Below are 19,059 nucleotides of genomic sequence, written 5' to 3'. Positions count from 1 at the left end.
TCTCTCTCTCTCTCTCTCTCTCTCTCTCTCTCTCTCTCTCTCTCCCTCCCTCTCTTACTTTTTCTCCACAATCTTGGTCTTTGGTCTTGTGATTATTACCATAATTCATACTCTTTTTTATCATTGCCACTGAGTATTGAGAGCCATCTTTCTTTCCCTGTCTTACCTACTAGTACTTCCCTTAAGCCCTCCTTAGCTGCCTACCTTTTACACCACATCTTATAGTAACACACACACACACACACACACACACACACACACACACACACACACACAAAACCACCACCACTTCCTCCTCCTCCTCTCCTCTCAGGCATCCAGTCATAAACAGTGTCACCAGGAGTGTTTGTTAGAGTGTATGTGTGAGGTTACGTGCTTTAGAAAAGAATGACAGCTCAGTGTAAAACTACAATTTTCCAAACTAGTATATATATGAATGTGCCACCAGTCAGTCAGTTGCAGGGAGTGATTGACTTTGATTTTTATTTGTCATTGCCATCTGAATTCAGAGTAAAAGAAAAAAATATACAAAAAAGCAGGTTAGAAAATGTATTGATGGATCCTTGTTTTGACTAGTAAAATGTAGAGTGAATAGTATTTAAATTTAAGTTGCAAATTTATTATTGAAATGAAATAATTTCAATTTTTTAGGTAAAATAATTGACAAAAAGGCAGAGGGAAATGGTCCAAAACTAATAAACAGTACCAGTAAAACTGGAGGAATCTTAAATAACAATTTAACAAATAGCGCAACGGGCGGTTCTCCTCAAAGTCCATCTGGGGGTGACGTAAAATCAACAACACTGTTCAAGAAGGTGAGTCTAAAAGTGGATTTATTGGTTAGCATTACAGAAACTGTGTTAACATAAAAGCTCAATAAATAATTATGTCACTTCAACAGGCTGAACCATATTATGTTGCTCTAAGTTCTATTGCTGCATATCGCATAATCCTTATCTGTTTATATCAACAGTCTGTTTTTCAGGCGTTGGTTGATTATGAGGGAGATTCAGATGAAGAAGAAGACGAAGAAGGAACTGACGTTCTTACATCTCCAGCAAAACGTGCCCGGTTGACATAGTGTTCTGTTTCCGTTATGCTACGTTACAAGTCTGTACAGTCATGTGAAAGTGGCATGTATACCTCAACAGTGTGTAAAACTACAGTCAGTTCTGTGTGAAGTTGTGAAGTTCAGAAGTGACTGGTTGTTGTAGATAGCATTTTTAAATCTCGGTCTGGTGAACTCTTTATTGTTCCTTTACTGTGCTTGTGAAAATAAGTGAAGTACATGTCTCACTGGGTAGAGGTGCAGGACCTTTGAAACAAGGTGTAATGTCACAAGTAAAACTTCAGAGCTCATAAATATTTTCACTGCCTTACAGCCTCCCAGTGCTGCACTTCCAAACTACAAACGATTTCATTATGTACTTGTTATTGTTAATACAAGAAATGATGCAGTGTGAAGGACAAGACAAAGTAACACAATTGTAAATATGCCTCATCATTGTATCATTATGACTAGGCATTTGTGGTTTGGTAGACTAGCTTTTCTTGAACTGTCCTGAAAGCATATTTGAAAGGGCAGTGAACATTGTGTGTGTGTGTGTGTGTGTGTGTGTGTGTGTGTGTGTGTGAGAGAGAGAGATCAAGAGATATGGATATGTATGTGGCATCTCAATGTTTTCAGAAGAAAGCTGGTACAAATGTTCAAAATTATCTTAGGTCCCTTTCATGAGCATGTGTGTAAAATGTGTGATTAATCTGAACTTCTGATGTGTATATGTATCAAACTATTTGAGTGAGAACTGTAACCTAAATGCAGAGTTGTTTGGCCAAAAAGTCAATTCAATTTATTAGTTATTACTTCATTTTTAAATCTACATTATTGGAAGCACAAGTTTCTCCATGTTCAACTATGCAACAGAGTATTTCAGCTTAATTATTTAGTTGTTACCATTTTCGATGAAAAAGGGAAAGTATATCTTACAAATTCAGGTACAGCACTGCCTTACATATCACAAACACATGCATTTCCTTTTTCCTACATAGAGTTTCACCTGCAATTACTGAACAGTGTAATTGGTGTAATAAGTACTCTGTGTAAGAGCCAGCCTGTCATTTGTTTCTGGAGTCAGTGGCATTACGTCACAATGATAAGACTTGAAATTGGGTTGTTCATTCTGCTGTAATTGTGCTCGTATAAAATTAATATGGTCATGGCTTTAAGGACAGACCTGTAAATATGATGGCCATTATATTCTGTATATTTTGTGCTATGTGCAGTGTGGACATTCTTGAGTAGCACAGAACATATGACAGTTGGATGAAACAGTGATAGCAGTAACACAGTGGTGAACTTTAATAATCATTTATACTACTCAAATGTATATAAAGCGCTGGGAGATGGAATTCCCACTTTTTGATGGCTGTCTCTGATGCATTGTTGAAAGGTATATAAAGAAGGTATTAAGTACTTCCTGAATGGGTTGTGTGAATGGTTCAGTCATAGACTCATGTTCAGCGTGTTTAAAGAAAGTACTTAGAATAACACAATACATGGTAATTGTTGTGTGACTCTTTGGGTGTAATATATCCCAGAAAGTGAAACAGTAACATTAGACAGGTGTCTGACATTAAAATGTCAGTTGATGTACTGGTGTTGTGACAAAGTGCTTCAAGGGAAGGAAATATTGTACAGTGCCTGAGGACCAGACCATGGCATCGATTCATCACCTTCATAGTTTACAAAGTACTTAGGGCAATGGGTTTGGACTATAGCAGTTGTAGACTTTATTTTCCCATTTCATATTTTTCTTTTCTTGTGGTCTAGGAAGAGTTACGCAATTGAAACATCCATTTGGTATTTTTCTGTTCATAACATAGAGGAAGTTACAGTTGAAATATACAAGTTGTTCCTAAATTTTAAATTACGTGTTACTATCTGGCTAGAGAGAATTTTGTTTTTATTCACTGAAATAAGACACTGTTACAGTATTTGTGGTTGACAAGTAGCTCCTTCTGTGCAGGAGTTGAGTATTTGTAAATTCAACATTCATTCATACATTGTATGTGCCAGGCTTAATAATTTTTATCAAAATGTTCAAAAGGAGTTCAATAATTCTATCAGCATAGTTGTTAGAATGATTGGACTCATTGTTTTTGTATTATGTATGTGATATTTTTCCTCCATATTTCCTTTGTCAGTACACATCATATTTTCTGATAGTACATTCTGAAAAATGTTATTATTTGAACAATAGCTGCGTCAGATGCCAATTATTACTTTATTTTACCTGTCGAAATACACTTTGTTTTTTGAAGGCTTCTGAGAGTAACCGCAGATTCTGTTTTCTCAATTGTATGTAATCTACAAAGTTCTGCGGACATGATATTCTTCTCTGTGCTTGTTGTTCAGGTGTATCATTCACCTAGTGGACTGAATTATCAAGGTCTGTGTTTGGACACTGCAGACATACAGCAGTAGTGATTGTAGTATAGTGAATTCATGCATACATTCATCACCACCATCACTGTTTTACTTGTATAGGGAGTGAGGGACACCCATTGAGCTGAAAGGGAAGCTATGCAGTTCCTTCATATTATGGATTTGAAACTCTTCCACTCTCAGCTCTTGTGAGATGAAACTAGAGGCAGGACCCTCACACTCTGTACTTACATTAAGGAGAGTAAAATAATTTTGGGCTCAAGTATTGTTTGGATTCCTTGATTCCAAGTGAAATCCAAACATTACTGATTATTTTAACTCTCCATCGTCTCGTCCATTGTCATCCCTTTCTAACAGCATATTGCCATTGCTATAACAGATTTAGTCTACATGTTTTGTAGAATCATCCAGAGAGAAATTTTTAATTGTAAATTGTACTCAAGTTACATTCAAAAAATAAAAAAAATGATGTGAATGGTGTTTTATAAAAATGGAAACCTCAAGCAAAATTATATGCTCATTACTTCTGTTCTGAACCATGTTACAAAAATTGTCCTAGTTCCTTTGCAGCTATATAAACAAAGGCATGTGTACTCAAGTAATTGTGTTCCTTGGATATTGTTTATTATTATTCAAGAGTTTTAAATTGCAGTATGCTCATTTTGTTTTCGTCAGACCCAGTACCACTGTTATATAATAGTTTCGATAAAAATTTATTTTGAATATTGCTATTTTTATTCATCTCTGTGCCATCATTATGGCTTCTGTACATAAAGTTTGATATTTATTTTTACAGTAATAGAAATGGCCCTTTTCTAAAAAGTCATGTATTTTGGAAATGGTTCTTGGCAAAGTACAGCGTGCAATAATCTGCTTTCATTCATTTATAATATGCAAATATTTATTATATTGAAGTAATTCTAAGATTATATGCTCCTAATATACCTGTGACACAGCATTATCAATGTAAATGCAGTTTCTGCAACAGTATTTTGGAGGTCAGATTTTATGACAAAAAAATAAATTGGCATTTTTGTCATTGCCTGAAAACTTCAGCCTTATAAGTGGTCAAAATGTCCTGTTCAGTAAATCCCATCGAATGAAACTTTTGGCTCAACCTTTTCAAGTAAAAATGGTACTTCAAAATGCAAAGAAAAGTGTGAATGTGGTCGGCTTGACAATTTTCCAGTTTCTTGAAGTTTCAATAGGCCTGATCTTTTTTATTCATTTACATAATGTATCAATATGCTTTAATTTTATTGAGGCACAAATATTGTTTCACTATCTTGTAGTTACAATTGTAGTTAAATTAACAGTGTATTTTGCAGTGACAGAACACCAGTAATGTTGCCTTCCCCTTAGCTCAAGTGGAATATATGGTGACAGAACAGTTGTGCCCAATGTAGCATTCACATCTCGTCATGTAATTTGGGGTGGATCGATGTCAACCTTTGGTATGAGAATGTTCCAAATTTATAATACACCTTAGTTCTCCTTGTGCCTTCCATAAAGATCACTGATAGTATTATGCAATTCAGTGCCTTGCACTTAAAAATAATGCAGCAAAAATAGAGTTCAGTTCCCAATGTCAACAAAGAAGAAGCTCCTAGTGCCACATGAAGAAGAGGCTCCAACCATTAGTGGGATGTGTGTCTGTTGCCGGCTGTCCTATTTGGAGCAGCCGATGGAACTTGTAGATCCAAGCCACTGGAGGCTTGGCTCAGCGGGCAAGCATCATTGGGTCCCCTGGATCCCACACAACTGCTATCAGCATGTGGTGGAAACTTGCAGTTTCGTTGTCATCCTTGCCAGTGGGGTGGTATCAATACATGATATCATGTATGATATTTCTACTTACAGTATTAAAATATCACAAGTAATGGTATCTTGTCCCACAAGCTTTTACTATATGTTTTTAAACTTCTCAAGTACTTGTGATTCTCTTAAAATCTTGGTGTTTAAGTATAGCTTTGTGCTTGTGAAGCCCACAAGATACTGTGTTTTCTCTCACCACATGTAAGTATCAGGTGCTGTAGCAGGTAGCACATTATCATTGTTCATGTTGAATTATAGAGTTTTAGTATAGGTTGGATACAGATAAGTTCCTTATCCCTCTTTGGTGACCCTGTGCTGTTTGAGGAGACTTAAATTTCCTAATACCAAGTGTCCACTGTTTTGCATCAATGTGTTTTGGCCACTAAATTGAACTAACATCAAGAACTATTGTAAGTAACTAAAAATTCTCCTATTCTTCAACATTAAAACATTAATTAAAAACAATCTCTTATGACCATTGCAAAATATAAGTCACTTTGTTGTAAAATTAAATTTTAAAATCCCAGTGAGTTACAGTTGTCAGTATCTCATTAGTAAATTTGTCCCTCGTGTATGGCTATGTGTAACTTTTTTAATTATTTGTGCCTAACCATCCAAATATTTATTCCACCAATCAAAATAGATGCACATTTGGTTTTTGGCGATAACAAATCACCACTGTTGACTCATACTGGCTTATACTGTTCGCAGCATCTAGAAATATGGTGATAGGATCAACACTGTTCCCACATAAAGAAATTCATAAGGGACCATGGAACTCACCGGATGGAAACACAGTAAACCAGATCGAGCATGTGTTGATAGATGTGAGACCCAAATTGGACCTATTGGACGTGAGGAGTCTCAGAGGCCCAAACATAGGTACAGATAATTTTCTGGTATGGGCATGGGTGAGGGCAACGCAGCGAAAGGAGACCGACCCAGGGCACAGAAATATAATATATCACATTTAGAATCAGTGGAACTAAGAAAACAGTATCAGGAGAAGATAACTTGGATTCTGGAAAACACTGGAGAATGTAACAATATTGAAGATCAGTGGGAAGCGATAAAAACGACGGTGGAGACATCGGCAAGAGAGATACTTGGAATTGGGACAAGACAAGTAAGAACATCATGGTTTGATACTGAATGCGAAATAGTAACTGAAGAAAAGAACAAAGCATATAGAAGGACACTGCGATCACACTGTACGAGGAGGATAGTAGAAGAATACAAAGAAAAATGGAGGATTGAAAAGAGGACTCACCAAAGAAAAAAGAGAGAATGGATGAAAGCAAGTTTCAAAGAAATGGAGCTCATGAGAAGCAAAAATAAAGTAATAAAATTCTATAGAGAGGTGAATGTGGCACGGAAACCTTTTGGTAGCAAAACAAGCTTAATAAAAGATGAGACAGGGAATATAATAAGTGAAGGGAAGGGAATATGCGAAAGATGGCACAGGTATTTTGATAATCTCCTCAACCCTAGAATAACTATACCAGAGAACCCAACAGACACGAATGTGGAAGAGGACCTAGACAACAACACTACCCCACCAAATATAGAAGAAGTGAAAACTGCCATGAAGAAATTGAAAAACAACAAGGCGGCAGGGACAGATGGTATTCCAGCAGAACTGTTTAAGCAAGGAGGCAGAGAGCTGGAACAAAGCCTTCTGAAAATGGTCGCCAGAATATGGGAATAGGAGAAAATGCCCCAACAATGGAAAGAGGGTATCATATGTCCCATATATAAGAAGGAAGATAAGGTGGAGTGTGGCAATTACAGAGGGATCATGCTACTTAATTTGGGATATAAAATACTCTCTAATATACTATTTGACAGAATACTCCCAATCATGCAGAGGGAGACGGGGCCGTACCAATGCGGATTCCTTCCTGGGAAGTCAACCATAGATCAAATATTCACCTTAAGACAAATCCTGGAAAAAACAAACGAATACAGAGTTGGCATGCATCACCTCTTTATAGATTTCAAAGCAGCTTATGATAGCATAAATAGAGAGCAGTTATATCAAGCTCTAGATGAACTGGGTATCTCTAGAAAGTTGGTAAGGCTGGTGAGAATGACAATGAGCGAAACACAAGGTAGTGTAAGAATAGGAGGAATGATGTCCAACACATGTGAGTATTAAAAATGGAGTGCGATAAGGGGATGCATTGGCATGCTTTCTCTTTAATGCCGCCCTGGAGAAGGTGATGAGAAACGCAAACCTTCTGAACAGAGGAACAATCTTCTATAAATCGGTGCAGATACTGGCCTACGCAGGTGACATAAATATAATAGCAAGAACCCAAAAAGCAATGGAATGACAATGAGCGAAACACAAGGTAGTGTAAGAATAGGAGGAATGATGTCAGCTCTTGAACAGGCCAGTAGGAACATGGGGTTAATTATTAATGAACAAAAACCAAAATATATGGCAGCTGGAAAAGCACATAGAGAAAATATGCCAAATGTAATAACAATGGGCAATTATACATTTGAGAGAGTTGAACATTTCAAGTATCTGGGCTCGACAGTTACACATCTAAATGATACCTCCTTTGAAATTAAACAGAGATTAATACTGGCCAACAGAGCCTATTTTGCCCTAACAAGACTTCTGTCCTCAAGGCTCCTGACTCGTACCACGAAATTAACTATGTATAAATCACTTATACGACCAGTGCTTACATATGCCTCTGAAGCCTGGACATTAACAGCTAAAGATATTGAAACACTGGATGCATTTGAAAGAAAGGTGCTTAGACGAATTATCAGTCCAATCTGCGAAAGAGGAAGATGGAGGAGGAGATACAACCATGAGTTGTATACCATATACAAAGACCAACCCATCAGAAGGATAGGGAAATCATCCAGACTGGGAATCTCTTATGACCATTGCAAAATATATGTCACTTTGTTGTAAAATTAAATTTTAAAATCCAAGTGAGTTACAATTGTCAGTATCTCATTAGTAAATTTGCCCCTCGTGTGTGTGTGTGTATATATATATATATATATATATATATATATATATATATATATATATATATATATATATATATATATATATATATATATATATATATATATTGGTTGTGTCTAACCATCCAAATATTTATTCCACCAATCAAAATAGATGCACATTTGGTTTTTGGCGATAACAAATCACCACTGTTGACTCATAACCTTGTCACAGCTATATAACATTTATCCCATCAGCACTAATACAATCCACTTGACACAATTATATTCAATCCTGCCATTAGCAGAACTGGATTAATAGATGATTGCAAAAAGTATCTGAATTATGTAGAACACCATTCGCTAAGATTTCAAATTGGTTAATTGGACATCTTGAGCATAGACCTCTGTTGTATTGGAAGCCACATAGCAGTATCTTCAATCAGTATTGTTTTAGCTTGTGAATGAGGCAACTGAAATTGTTTCTGCTGGATTTCATGATGAGCTTTGCTGTACCAGGAGGTGACTGTAGTGTTACTTATATGCCCTGTTTCAACAACTGATCAATCAGTTGATCATTTTTGTTAAAGTTTTCTTGCTTCTTCTGTACATTATGTTTGGACTTAAAACCCTCTTTCTGATATTACATTCCAATAACAAAATTTCAGTTATTACAACATAATGGCAATAAAAATAATTCCAATATTGCCAAACTGAAAATTTAAGTGTAACTCATTATGATAGAAACAGTTTGTCTTGTTCATTCCTGACACACTTACTACCTGGGGAGATTACAAGATACTTTTCACTTAAATTCTGATACCTTTCTTAGGCTAACGCTGTCTGTCTCTTGAAACAGTATAATGAAGAGACAGAATGGCATGCCAGTACTTACCATCTTCAGGTAAATATCTAAATACTGGTATAGATACACAAATTTTGAAAGTAAGGATAAATTTTATATATTTATTACTTAGGGTTTCAGCTCTTGAAGTTTTCAGTAGATAATTGCAGATAACTTACCAGTCATTCTGTTTCCTTCTATTTTTGTGCTTTTCTATGGTAAATTTCCTTTTTTATATAATTTTACTGTATGTCATTTATAATAATTTATGTATCCTTCTTATTGTGCTCAGTTCATGTGCATCACAAATTTCAGACTGATATTTTTTGTCTGTACTGTAGTGGATGGAATTCATAAATGCCTCCAGTTAGCAGAGTGTAACACTGTGAAAAGATGACCTCGAAAAAGTATACTTATGGATATTCAGCTATGTTGAAACTATATTTGTATTCCCAGAATTTCTTTGAGTGCCCTAGGGTGTGTTCCCCGTCCCCACCCCCCACCCCCTCACAAGTGTGTGAAGTGTTCTCATTGCTCTGACTCCAATGAATCTGCTAAATCTGCTGCTAGCAATATGGAATGTTGGGTCAGGGAAGATCTGTGATTTAGATTGTGACTTCAGTTTAGTGAAGCTTGCACATGAAATTCCCTCTCTTGCATGTGCTCTGTATGCTATAGTGTGGCTCAGATTTTACATTTGACAACCACCTCATTCAATGTGAATTGTCATTCATTAAGCCTTTTTTTTTTCCTTCAAGTTTAGAAATAAAGATCAATCACTGGGGACCAAATATGGTGGATGTTGCAGTAATTCAAACTTCAATTCCATAATTTTAGCCATTGAAGCTGCACGGGCGTATATCCATGCTTGTTGTGCACTCAATGCTGCTGTTACAATCCATAACAATCTTCAGTTATTGTTTGTCCCTTTTTGAAGTAATCAATGTTGATAATTCTACATCCAGACCAGCAAACCCTGGCCGTCACCACGCTGGCCGAATTTGCCTTCTTCAGAGCCTATTTGTCTTCAAGAACCCAGTGTTTTGATTGTTTATTAGTTCCTGGAATGTAGCAGTGTACCCCTGTTTAATCCACAGTTATATATTGACAAAGAAACAGGGCAGGAGTTTGATGGAAAAGGGTCAAAACAGTCTGAACGTTGACCAGTGTTGTGGTTTATTCTTCATTGAGAGCAAACATGGCACCCATATTGCTGAGGGTTTCCCCCCCCCCCCCCTATTGCTGAGGTTCCCCCCCCCCCTCCCCCCTCCCCCCCACACACCTAAGTTCAAGTGCAGAATTGGAAACAGTGTACTTTGTGATATGCCTGAGGCATCAACTATTTCACATACTTAGATCCGTTGATTACTCAGAGCATACTATCATGGATTTTGTCTGTCATTTCAGGGGAGGTTATTGCCACTGGACATTCCAAATGTTGTTCATCTTTCGTGGGTGTACAGATGTGTTTATACTCATTTACCCAATTGCAAACAGTTGCAAACACGGGAGTGGATGTGTCACGAACTTCATCCAACTCAGCTTTGATCTGTTTTGGTGCTTAATCACCACTCAAAGCTAACTTTTTTTCGTAGTTGTAAAATAAACTTGAGCTTGTTGCTTCAGTCAACTGGGACAGTGAAACCATGTGATAAATATGACTTCGGCTTTAGTTGCACTCTAGTGACACAATGCTTACTACTAGTAAACCATTTCGATACTATGAGCACTATCTCTTGGATTTCTAGGGACTTAATTCAGCAACCCTTGTAAGTCTCACAGCGCAATGAATTGCCTTCCAGAGATCTCCCAGGCAACAGTGGCATACAAGCTTTACTTTGATCATTTTAGTGTTTTTATTTTGTGTGATAATTATTATTTATTACCTAAATATAAGCTCTTTGCAGATGCGTGTATAATATGGAATTCACAAAACAAATCATTATTGTGAAATTGTACATAGTTTTACAGGAATCACTCTGAATACAACTGTGTAAGGCATGCAAACATCACTCCCTTACCAACAGCCATTTGAAACAGAGTGAAAATGACATTTAGGAATATTTTCTTGAAGGTACATTGCACGTGACTGAGAACTAGACTGAATGCTTTCTTTTTACTTTCGAGTTAGCAAGGGCAAAAGCTCTTCCAAACACCATATTTAAAAGGTAGTGTCAGAAATTTGCGTGTATTAATTCTATAACATTTGTAGTTTAGGAGCTGTGAAGAAAACGGTGTGCTGGCTGTGTCATTTTTCTCAAAAACAGAAAAAGTTGTTATGTTTGCCTTCTGCATATATATTGTATGAAACACTCTGTGCAAGCAGGGATTGGATGTGGAATAACCTCCTCAATAATATAGGAAACCTTATTATATAACAGTAAAGTCATGTAATGCAGAACCAGTATGAAGCAAGAAATACTTCTTGCTTCTAAGAACTGTTGAGGACATCAGCTTTCAACACACAATCTACAAAACTCAGTAATCCAGCCTAAAACCATCCATTATAACTGATGTAGCATTGTTTCTTGCAAAATACTAACATGAATTATCTCAGAAGCTGAACTGGGGGAAGATACCCGAGGTAAAACTGACCTAGAACTTAAAGGTAGAGTAAAAAAAAGGCATATCTATATTTCTAGCATTCTCCAATTCAGAAAAAAATTGATAATGTTGACTGAATACACAATTTGAAATTCTGAAGTTATCAGGGGTAAAGTACAGGGAACAAAATCTACAACCTGTATAGAAATGAGATAGTAGTAGCAAAGAGTCAAATGACATGAAAGAAAGAGAGTAGTGAGGGAATTGAGACTGGGCAGTAGCTCATTCCTAATTATATTCAATCTGTACATTGAAAATGAAAACCAAGCATAACTTTGAGAAAGAAACTAAAGTTCAAGGAGAGGAAACAAAAGCACCAAACTTTGTAATTCTCTCAGACAGCAAAGGATTTGGAAGAGCTGTTGAATAGAATTGACTGTGTCTTGTAGTCGTAGGATGATAGGTTTTTGTGTTTTATGAAATGCACACATTTACATTTTGTGAATATTTAAAGTAAACTGCTGATCTTTGCGCCACTTTGGAATCTTATCGTAGTCTGATTGGATATTTGTGCAGCTTTGTTTTAGATAGTACCTTACAGATAACTGTACCATCTGCAAAAAATTTGAGGTTATCTGCCAAATTATTGATATACTATAGGAACAGTAAGGGTACAAGTACGTGTCTGGGGAACGCATGAAGTTTCTTCTATGTCTATTGATGATTCTCCATCCAGTATCCCCATTACCAATAAGTTCTCAGTTGAATTACAAATTAAGCGAAAGTACATTCCGTAGTGATATGTGTGGGTCTTCTTCATGGAATATGTGATAGTCAGTGCCTTATTTTCAATTTGGGGGTAGTTTTGTTATTTTGCCAAATAGGCATAAATTTCAAAGTAGTTTGGTTTCCAAGTCATTAAATTCTAATTTCACAACAGCACCAGTACCATACCAAGAAGTGCGACTTCCAGTTGGTAATTACTTAAAAAGGGCCTCTTTGAATTCAATTTTTAACGGTGTGTAATAGTTTTTGGGGGGGGGGGGGGCATACCACTGAGGGCCAGGATAGTCATTTCTAGTTGGTGTGTGCAGGATGATTGGCTGCCTACTACCAGCTCCCCAACAGTCATGGAATCAGAAGAGCTGAATTAGAAATAACATTGGCATCGTGGGTTGTTGAGTGTTCTGCCAGATATCAGCAATGTACTTGCACGATATTTTGGTAATGTAGCTCTTAACCTTCATCAGACGTGACCTGAGACTGCTCCTCAATATTTATGTCTGTGGTCTTTCCCCTCCACCGTCGGTTGCAGGCGTTTCCTCTGCGGTCTGGAATCTTCTGGAGTGTTGTCATTCTGTTTACTGTCCGATGCGGTTCTGAGTGCTCCCTCTGTGGTCTGTGCCCAGACTCACTGCTGGGTGTTCCATCTTCAGTCTGGTGCATTTGAAATCCTGTCTTGAGGTACCAGGCATACCCTCTGTGGTCTGCTCCCCCTCATTGCAAACTGCTGGTGCGTTGGCATTCAGTTTTCAGTCTGCTGTGGCTCTGGTTGCCCCCTCTGCGATCCGTGCCCATCAGACCCACTCCTGGATGTTCCATCTTCAGTCTGCTGCACTTGGCATCTGTCTGGCGATCGTTTTCCATATCCATGCCTTCCATTCTTCTGCTCGTGGAGTGCTGCAGCCGTCCCCAATGCTCCTTTAGCACTTACAGAATAGGATCCCTGGCTCTACTTAGCAGGTACCCCATGTTTGTGGTTCATGAGAGTCGGTCACTTTTATCCCAATCGATTCCCTTATAACACTGCTCCAAAATTGTGGTGTCTGTGCTAGAATCGTGGTTTCCTCATAATTCATGGCATGATCTAGTTCTAGAGAGTGTTCAGCAACGGCTGACGTTGTCACCTGTCTTAATCGGGTGTGCCTCTGATGTTCTTTGCACCTGATATCCACTGTTCTTGTTGTATGGCCAACGTACCAGCGCAGGGCAGATACATCCCCGTCTTTGCTTCATCTTGCTATGCTTCTGGAACCTGTGGTGTAGTAGCTGGTTGGAGTGCCCTCTCAATTTGTTTGGTCTTGTATCCATTTATGCAGAACACAGTTTTAAGATACTATATTTCTGTCAGTAGAATTTCTTGGTCTAACAGGGCACATGCTCTGTGGACCAAGGTCTTAAGTACACCGTTCTTCTGCGCAGGGTAGTGACAGCTGCTGGCCTGCTGATATAAATCAGTGTGTGGCCAATTGATCCATCTGCTGTCCTTTTGACTAGTACAGCCAGAGAAACGGCAGCTGGCCATTCTTCTCCAGTTCTGTGATGAACTTGATATTTGGGTGGCATGAGTTAAGATGTTCAAGAAACTTATTGAGCCTGTCCCTCCCATGAGGCCAGATCACGAAGGTGTCACCCACATACCTGAAGAAGCATGTCGGTTTATGTTTGGCTGTCTCTAATGCCCTCTCCTGAAATCCCTCCACAAACATGTTGGCAACTATGGGAGACTGTGGGCTGCCCATAGCTCATAATATTGGTTCCCATACAGATAATACGTGGATGTCATGCCTGAACAGGTCCAACAGAACACCATCAAATATCTCCACAATCAGTTCTAGTGAGTCTTTCAGTGGGACGCTAGTGAACAGCGCTACCACATCAAAACTAACCATGATATCTGAATCTGTGATGGGTAGTTGCTTGAGGCATTGCAGGAAGACATCCAGAGACCATTCAAGGTCACCCTGGAGGTGGTCCCTTCTTGGTGGCACTGGATAGAGACCCAGAATTGTCAGGTCTGGCAGTGGCTCACAGACCGTCAAGTAGTAGATGAAGTGGCTGGACATAGATGAAGCCACTTGGCCCACATGGGACTGACAGCTGGTGTGGAGTATGTCTTGGCATCAGCAGTAGTCATAGACAAGATACTGCTAGGGTCCGAGTGGCTAGTATTTTAGTAGCCCTACCCAGCTTTCTTGTGACAGGCCCTGGCCTACGGACACTTAGGCAACAAAGGCAGTGCAGCTTTGGGCCACAGCATGAAGAAATTCACGTCACAACCTTTGGGTGAGAAATACAACAATGCGTGAGGACCACAAGCAAAGTGCTGCAGCCACAGTGATTGAGTTGACATCAGTCACAATAGATTGTTAGTTGCTTTGCTAATGGCACTTGTCACTCTGTGTCCTCTATATGAGACAGGTTTTCAGTATTATCATCATCATCTTCATATTGGCATTCCTTTGACACAAAATCAGCCTGTACGGCTAATAATGTACTGTTTGGTGTCATGGAGGTCATCAGCACATCTGTAAAATTGTGGGGAGAGTCTCACTCTTAGGCAGTTACCATATGTATGGGGCTACTGCCCATCCGAGGGATCCTTGTAACCCCGTGTGGGTCCACACTGCAAGAAATGCATTGTGCAGTGCATCTTACAGAGTGATACCTGTGAAAAGAGCTGTTGTCCATGAAGAACCTTTACATGGTTAGAACCAGGTAACTTGGGGTATCATGCCAAGATACCAAAAGGATGTTACAACTAGTGTCTACTGATGTGGACATATTAATAATCTTGGTCATTTGTTGTTTGAAGCTACAAAAAAGTCATCCTTCCTCATAATCATTTGAAGTGAGATGGTGGTTACACGCAGTGCTGTGAAAGAAATATGAATTTTTGGACGTTTGCACATCTTTTGCCTTGAAACCACAGAAGTAGACTCAAAAGGTAGAAATGTGAGGGACTCTTATGACACTGACCTAGCCCGAGGTTCTTGACACTGTAGCAGGAAGTGAGTCAGTCGCTGATTTACAGTAGTGTTTGCTGTCATAGAGTCATGAATTCCAGGTCCGTATTGGATGTCCAGTTCTCCACATGAAATTTGAGCTACTTTGTACCCAATGTGATGATTTTCTCAGAGTGTGGCCACTATTCACACTAAGGAAATAAGGAAAATAAAAATCATCTTCAGGATGGCAAACAGTGATCTGAGAGAGGCCCAGAAATCAAGCAGCAATTCTGTGTGGTGTGGATTGGACAGGTCCTTTCAAAGATATGTGGCATCTGTTGTCAACACAGCAGTCATGCAGTACCCATAAATTATGAGTCATTCAGTTGTGGGCACAGAGCAGGTGCCCTATAGCGACCCAGATTTGTTACTTTGGCTTCGGATCAAACTTGGTGACCCAATACATCAATGTAAGTTCATATCACTCTCCTCAAACCACTGTTGTGCGATCCTGGCCTTGTGACTTCCTAGTGGAAGGTGCCATCACTGTCTAAGAAGACATCAAGCATGAAGGGATGCAGAGACACCACAATAATGTTCGTGTAGTCCTCGGATGTCATCAAGGCTTCAATTACTACCAGTCCCATGGGAGTCCAGGTGAACATCTCCCGTTTAGTGTAATACTGCCCACCGGCTTCTATCCTGATGCTGTGCACATTTCAAGTGGCCATTTGTCTGGATGCTGACATAACCATTGTCCTGTTATAAAATGAAATGTGATCAATCCAACCTGGTGACAGATTTCCTTTGATCCATGGTCCAGTCTCAATAATCCTGTCCCCACTGCAATTGGTATTGAGGATGTCATTGGGTCAACATGGGAACATGTATGGGTCATCTACAGTGGAGCCATGTATTCAATAGTGCATGCTAAAGGTGTACTGCAAAACACTTGAGCCTCGCCATCCTTCAATCAGTTTCCATAGATGTTCACAACATTAACACACATCAGCTTCACAGTTTCTGAGATGCTTGTTCCCAGGTGCTGGGCCATAGCGATCTGCCCTTTGTCAAACCATATAGCGGAGATGCTGAGTCGCAGATAGGCACAACAATATCATTATCACAAAATAAGCTTTCAGCCAACAAGCCCTTTGTCAAAAATAGACACAAGCCCTTTGTCAAAAATAGACACAAGCCCTTTGTCAAAAATAGACACAAGCCCTTTGTCAAAAATGGACAACACACACACAGTGCATGCAAATGCAACTCACACGTGGAAAACTGACAAGGAGGGGGGACACAATGGTAGAACTTGTGTTAAGACATCACAGAATAATTACAATGGTACTAGAGAGTAAAAATTGTAGAGGAAAACAGAGATTGGAATACATCCAACAAATAATTGAGGAACAGGATGCAAGTACTATGCGCAGTGGTCATCATGTCTTGACTCATCAGAGTTCTGTTACACTCCAATATGGTATTTCAACAGTGAGCATGTTGGTTTGTATTTCACATTAGATGACAAAGTCAATGGTGTACGAGCTTATAAGTGATGTATTTACAGACTGAGCAATATAGCAGCTGTACCCTAGTCAGAGTCTTATTGTATCGAGACATGTCACAATATGAATTTACTAGAAATATATTAAGGCTTTGTAAGTCCTGACAGTATCTTTGGTGACAATACTGATTTACATTATTTCCCATTACAGTATATATTTTGTTCTGGATAACTTATTCTGGCAAAGAGGCTGAGCTCAGATTGAGGCTTATCATGCAATACAATCGTAGTCATAAAGCTCAGCCCAATGATAAAGTGCAGTTTCAAGCGGTAATTCAATTTCAGCTGCAGCGGTACTGCTGTTTTGTTTAGGCTGCTCTAATGCCAGCTTTTTAGTGTGTACCAGGACTGCAGCCATGTACCTGGGGGGGGGGGGGGGGACATTGATTGCATATTTTTTTAGGTGACAGTTAAAGATCTAAGATTACCCTCATATTGCATGACAAGCCTCAATCTCACCCCTCTAGTGTGTGTGCGTGTGTGTGTGAGTGTGTGTAAGTAAAATCAAGCAAGCAGTGAATGATTGTTGTGCAGGGAAAGCTTCAAATATGGCAACTATGAGTGATTCCATCATTAATTCTTAAACTGAGCTACTTCCATTACAAACTGAAGTTGGTTAGCTGCTGAAGGCAACGATGCATGATGCGTGAATTCTGACTCTGAGCTACTTCCGTAGCGACTGAAATTGTTGGTTGCCTGTTCAAATGACTCTGAATGCTTGGATTACAGTGAACAGTCTACATATAACTGCAGGCTGTTTGCGGTTTTGATGTCATTGTAGCTAGATAAAGAAGTATCTGACAAATTACAATGGTGCACAGGCTGTAGAAGGCAAATCATGCAGGTGTGAAGTAATTTTGTTGTTATGATCCCTGTTCTTGGAATTTTTAAGTCTGGATATTCCATAGGGCCTTTTTTGCTACTTTTTAGCACTTAAAATATATCATTTAGTAAATATACTATGCAGCACTTCATACAAGGTGACAATGCTAGACAGAGCAAGATGTAATTGGTTTTTCTATGGAATAACTCCAGTTCCTCACATGGTCATTGAGGTTTGAATGGTATTTATTGTCTGACTTACTACACTGGTGTGAAGAACTTAAGAATGAAAGTAACTTTCGTATGATTTGTCACTGCCAAGTAACGTAGCTTGATGAAATTTAGACCATACATAGAAAGAATTGCTACAGTATATTGCAGAAGGTAACTGGAAGGAATATGAATAACAGGAACAGAAGTGACACTTTTATTCAAAGACAATAATTACACTGAAGTAACCATGATGTATGACGAGCACATGGACATTACAAAACACAACACATGGTTCTTAATAGCGGGTGTGTTCACTGCTGATGGCAATGCATGCTGTGCAATATGCTGTCATGTTGACCACAAGATTGGTAAGGACTTACAGTCATTGGCACAAGTGGACATGCTGCAGTAAGTTTCTCCGTGCATCCCACATGTGGTCAATGGGATTTAAGTCAGTGGAACAGGCAGGCCAGTCCATCTGCTGAATATCGTCTCATCCCAAGAGCTCCTCCACGTCTCAAGTTCAGTGCGGTCGATCGGTGTCATCCATAAAAATGAAGTTGGCATTAAATGCATCCCTGAAAAGGTTCACATGGGAAGGAGTACAGTGCACAACAACACTGATTGGTGAGTTTGCTGTGTTCAAAGATTTTGATGTCAGTATTCCAATACAGCATTAAGCACCTTAAACCACAATCAATGCCAACGTTGAACCTCTGTGAGGAATTGTTTTTAGAAAGTCGTCACTGTGAGATAACATAATGGTAACAGAACAACAAAACACTCCAGCACAGTATAACCAACAGTGAAGAGGTGGATCAGGAACAGATGTTCTTCCAGCACAAAAGTAAGGTATAATATTATATATTAATATCAGCCACGAGCCTAATTAGGCATTCTTGTGTCAAGAAATACAATAAAGCAGAAGGCAGTTCTGAGGCTAACCTGACCTTCACACACACACACACACACACACACACACACACACACACTCTCTCTCTCTCTCTCTCTCTCTCTCTCTCTCTCTCTACACTCTTTCTTTATATCTGTTATCGCTACAACACAGTAACCTAGCCTTGCAGATAAATGTACCACTAACTTGGAAGTC

The 19,059-nt window shown here is 38.9% G+C and overlaps 1 protein-coding gene across 3 annotated transcripts in view; it reads left to right on the top strand.

Moving 5' to 3' along the window:
* Window positions 1-3,920, top strand: part of LOC126482311 (serine/threonine-protein phosphatase 4 regulatory subunit 3) — a 137,239-nt gene extending 133,319 nt beyond the window's left edge. For 2 of the 3 annotated variants that reach the window (XM_050106349.1, XM_050106350.1), the window contains exons 17-18: window positions 652-815; window positions 974-3,920. In XM_050106349.1, coding sequence (XP_049962306.1) covers window positions 652-815; window positions 974-1,081 — 272 coding nt within the window. In that variant the 3' untranslated portion in view covers window positions 1,082-3,920. The remainder of the gene's footprint in view (window positions 1-651; window positions 816-973) is intronic. The other variant, XM_050106351.1, reaches the window with a different exon arrangement.
* Window positions 3,921-19,059: the final 15,139 nt, after the last annotated feature.

This window comes from Schistocerca serialis, chromosome 5 (genome assembly GCF_023864345.2).
Source record: "Schistocerca serialis cubense isolate TAMUIC-IGC-003099 chromosome 5, iqSchSeri2.2, whole genome shotgun sequence".
Classification (NCBI taxonomy): Eukaryota; Metazoa; Arthropoda; class Insecta; order Orthoptera; family Acrididae; genus Schistocerca; species Schistocerca serialis.
Note: the sequence above shows the minus strand (reverse complement) of the source record. Positions and strands in the feature narration are given on the sequence as shown.